Consider the following 4113-nt stretch of genomic DNA (forward strand, 5'->3'; position numbering starts at 1 on the left):
AGGTGTGTATTGCTCATTATTGCTTAAACCATAGAAGACACGATTTTCAAGTTAACACATGAACTAGCAGCCGGTGCGTAACCATGGACAGCCTCTGGCATCTGTCTGGAAAGCGGACAATATTGAATATAAACACGTAGTCCCGCTGATAAGATCAATTGCTCCGAAAAGGCTACTGGCGTTGGCACGTGGCGCAGCAGGAACCGCATCTGTCAGGGCGTTGAGTGGGGTAATAAAGAGAGGGCATACACGCTGCAAACACACGAACACATCCTCCAGCCCCGTGAAAAGGTGGGGGCAGGTGGAGAACGTGAGTATGTTGTGACACAAAGTCGCTTTTTTTCTCCGCAGATAACTGACACGCGTCAGGACAGACTGGCAATTAAGTTTCCTTTTGGATGAACAAACACTGGCGTGTGTCGAACACAACCTTTATTGGTCACGCATCCAAAATATGGGACAATCAAGAAATTAAATCCCATTTGGGGCAGGACAGGTGTAGCCTACAGACTGTAGTAAGGTGAGTATAGGATGCACGTTTAGGTGCTCTATTAAGCTGCTAGGCATTAAGGGCAAAGCAAGGCTAAACAGGGAAGATTTGAATGGGCTATAAATATCACGCAGTGATTCCCCACGTTGGGGAAGTCCAGTCTAGTAAAGTACCGGGGTTTATCATGGAATGGATTCATTTCACCATTAATACCACTGCTGCTTCTCCCACAGTAAAGATCTTGCAGCTTTCCGTTGCCTAAGCTGCATATTCAGTTGCACTGTCACCTGTGGAATGGTCTGAAATGTACTGGGTTGCTGTTCCCCATGGTTGTATAACTGGGGAAAACATCACTGGGCGCATAACAACAGCGCAGTGCTCCTAGTAGGTGCATTCAGGGATGGAGTAAACAACAAGGTGGAAAACATCATGATACAACCACACTAATAAAAGTCACCAAGTATGATACTCGTTTTCAAATGCGACTCTTCGGTTTATTCGGTCTGTAACGCGATCTGTGGAAACTTTAAAAGTAGCTCATAATCATGCCAACATAGTCTCTGCCCTAACATTTTCAGCTCTGTCATCCTCGGGGAACTGAAGGGTCGAGCTTTATTGTGTGAGTCTGAAAGTTCACTGTAAACAGGACCTTTAGTTTTGTACACTATGGTGATGTTGGATGTTGATAAAGGAGGGGGGAATTGGTGGTGGGTGGGGGTATTTTTTAAAAGGTTGTAATCCTGCCCCACGTGGGGTTGTCAACAAGCTCTGTGTAACTGTCTGGGGACTTTTGCTTTCCTCACCCCGGCTGCTCTGAGCCAATGGTAGGAACAAGAGCGGAACAGACCGCCCCTTGCCGAGAAACTCCGCTGACCTACTATATAACCACCCACTGTCTGTTCCGAGCAAGACACATCACACAGAGCAACGCAACCTTGTCTGTTCACTGCAAGATCCCGATAACGCTTGGATTATAACTATGACTCTGGAGGAGATCAGCGGACAAGAGAATACGATGGAAAACGCAGATAGGTAAATATTTTACGCACAGATATACCATTATTCAAGCTGCCGTGTTGATGCTTTATATCTGTTTATCAAAATGTGCCCAGTGCCCTGATTATGTGTATTTTTCTTTGTGAAGGGTGCAAAATGCAGGCGCAGCCCTGGAAGAGCTGCTGGTCGCTGCAAAGGAGCAAGACTACCTGACAGTTGGAGTTTATGAATCTGCTAAAGTCATGAATGTGTAAGTATTGGAATTTATGAAGTGTCTGACTACAAGTGCAATTTTAGATTCGATGCATGCGGACGACAGAATATTTGTTGACCATGTTTCCTGTCTTCCCCCCAGTGACCCAGACAGCGTAGCGTTCTGCGTCCTCGCCACCGATGAGGAATACGAGAGTGACATCGCTCTTCAGATCCACTTCACCCTCATCCAGGCTTTCTGTTTCGACAACGACATCAACGTGGTGCGCGTCAATGACATAGAGCGTCTGGCCGACCTCGTGGGCGCAAACGAGACCGGCGAACCCAAGGACGCGCACTGCATTCTTGTCACGGTACGTTCCCGGGAGCCCCAGCAGCTAGTGAATCGTGCATGCATCACAAATTACTCCAGATTTGCATGGCGAATACAGTATCTGTTGCAGGTGTTCTTGTTCTAAATATGTCATTCCTTTTATTGTAGAGTCCCTGTGCAAATCCATGGAAGGATCCTGCTCTGGACAAGCTGGGTTTATTCTGTGAGGAGAGCCACAGTGTGTACGACTGGGTGCCCGCCATCACACTGCCAGAGCGCTGAAGTGACATTCCACTAAAAATGTTTCACATGATGTTGATGATGATGATGAAAAGAAAGTCAAGGAGCTGAGCTTCAACTGGGGGTGTCAGGCCTCATTTTTCTGGATTAAAAGGCTGTGACTGTAAGCCCCTGCAAGAGTGTACCCTTCCAGTGCATTCTGAGTCAGCATGTTGATTCTGGATTACCCTGGGCTTGGTGTTCAGAGGTCAAGTGTGGACTGGGTCAGGCGTGTGTTGAGTGGACAAGAAGCCTGATGACAGACATTGAGAAGGATCTGGACTGTACTGCACAGTGCAGAAAGAGTGCTGACTGCCTTAGCACTGTGGAACTGAGCAAAGAGACTGTGCAAGAAAGGGACTTATAAAAGTGTGGAGACTGCACTGAGTCTCACCAGAGGGGAACAAGGAAGATGCTGGTCCTGAAGAGGGTATCTGAAACTGTCTAAATGGACTTAACTTTCTTTGTCAGTGTGCAGCTATCAGGAAGTTCTTGGAATAAGTAGCAACTTTGCTCACAAATCCTGATCTGAGCTGTGTCTGTACCTGTGACACTTTCATGGACTATTATTTTTACTTTCAATTATACAGACAAATCAATGCAATATTCATTTGAATTGTGTTTATTTTTAAAGGTTTGTCAATAAACATTTGGAATCAAACTTATTCTCTCTTGCCAGAAATGTTATTTCTCCCTTCACATACTACTTGCACTCACCAAACCTGAGTGTGGGAAGTTACAGCAGATTGCACAGATCTAGAAGTATCAGGAAGTTGCACGACATCATCTAAAGTCAAATGTGGGTGAAAGGAAAGATGAAAAGATTGGGTGGCTTAGCGATAGACTAAATGGAGAAAAAGAGTGTAGAACAGTTACAACATAATGATGCTTGTGACATGTATTCTTTCCACTGACCTTTTACTGCTTGTAGAGCAGATGCTTTATATGACAGCTTGCACAACTGCTGCAGCCAGAATAGAGGACATGGCTGGGGGGTGGGGGGGCAAAGAGAGAGCGTTCTTTTGTGTCCTGTGGACTGGCAGCTGGGGATAGGCTAGTCTGTGTCAGTCAGTTAGAGGCTGTATAAACTAATTTTGCCATACTCAGGTTCAGAGAATCATTGCTAGTAAATCTACAGTATTGCACACATTTGGTTTTCATAAAATTTCAGTAATAAATCCTGGAATGATTGCCAAATTCATGCAAACCATTAGGCAACACACATGGCGAAAGTAATGAACAGTTATATGTTTTGTACTCCTGTACACATGCAAACACATTGAAATTGGAGCTTAGCTGTAGCAGCAAGATGGTCTGCAACTGATGGTCTGACTGACCGTCAGACCATCAGTTGCAAGTAAGGGGAAGTATGTGAGTGTTGTGGTTGATTTCGTGCTGGGGCTGACAGCAAAGGGCGGCCCACATCAAAGAAACAGCAAACTTCAGAGGAACTCATCTCACTTTTCTTGTCAGCATCTTGGTCTCCAGCCAATGACTGGTCACACCCTGTGTGTGTGTGTGCACACACAGCTGCACACAAGCATGGTGACCAGATATTTCAGATATATGGACTCGTACTGTATGTGCACAACCACACACACACACACACACACACACACACACACACACAAGCAAAGGGGGCAGTCCCTCTCTTCTAAGACTGTCAAGTAATTGGTCATTGTTCTAAGAATGAAGGAAGTTTTGCTCAGATAGAAAAAACAACAACAAAAAAGTTGTAGAGATTCAATAAAGGGACTTTCCATGGACATTAATACCTGCTGTATTGGTAGACATATGAGATATTCAAACTTCTATAAATGCC

The 4113-nt window shown here is 45.1% G+C and overlaps 1 protein-coding gene across 1 annotated transcript; it reads left to right on the plus strand.

The window, feature by feature from the left end:
* The first annotated feature begins 102 nt into the window (after window positions 1-102).
* gadd45ga (growth arrest and DNA-damage-inducible, gamma a) lies at window positions 103-2943 on the plus strand. The gene is made up of 7 exons (XM_020593662.1): window positions 103-229; window positions 352-520; window positions 1069-1109; window positions 1309-1522; window positions 1635-1736; window positions 1842-2052; window positions 2181-2943. The coding sequence occupies exons 2-7, from the start codon at window positions 399-401 to the stop codon at window positions 2292-2294; spliced, it is 804 nt and encodes a 267-aa protein (XP_020449318.1). The 5' UTR covers window positions 103-229; window positions 352-398; the 3' UTR covers window positions 2295-2943.
* The last annotated feature ends 1170 nt before the right edge of the window (window positions 2944-4113 follow it).

This window comes from Monopterus albus, unplaced genomic scaffold (genome assembly GCF_001952655.1).
Source record: "Monopterus albus unplaced genomic scaffold, M_albus_1.0 scaffold20.1, whole genome shotgun sequence".
Classification (NCBI taxonomy): domain Eukaryota; kingdom Metazoa; phylum Chordata; class Actinopteri; order Synbranchiformes; family Synbranchidae; genus Monopterus; species Monopterus albus.

Bases quoted from the DNA above. Each gene is read 5' to 3' on its own strand.
- gadd45ga (XM_020593662.1), top strand. From the start codon at position 399: ATGAACAAACACTGGCGTGTGTCGAACACAACCTTTATTGGTCACGCA. The intron at 1,523-1,634 runs GTAAATATTTTA...TTCTTTGTGAAG, and splicing joins ACGATGGAAAACGCAGATAG to GGTGCAAAATGCAGGCGCAG. The intron at 2,053-2,180 runs GTACGTTCCCGG...CTTTTATTGTAG, and splicing joins CGCACTGCATTCTTGTCACG to AGTCCCTGTGCAAATCCATG.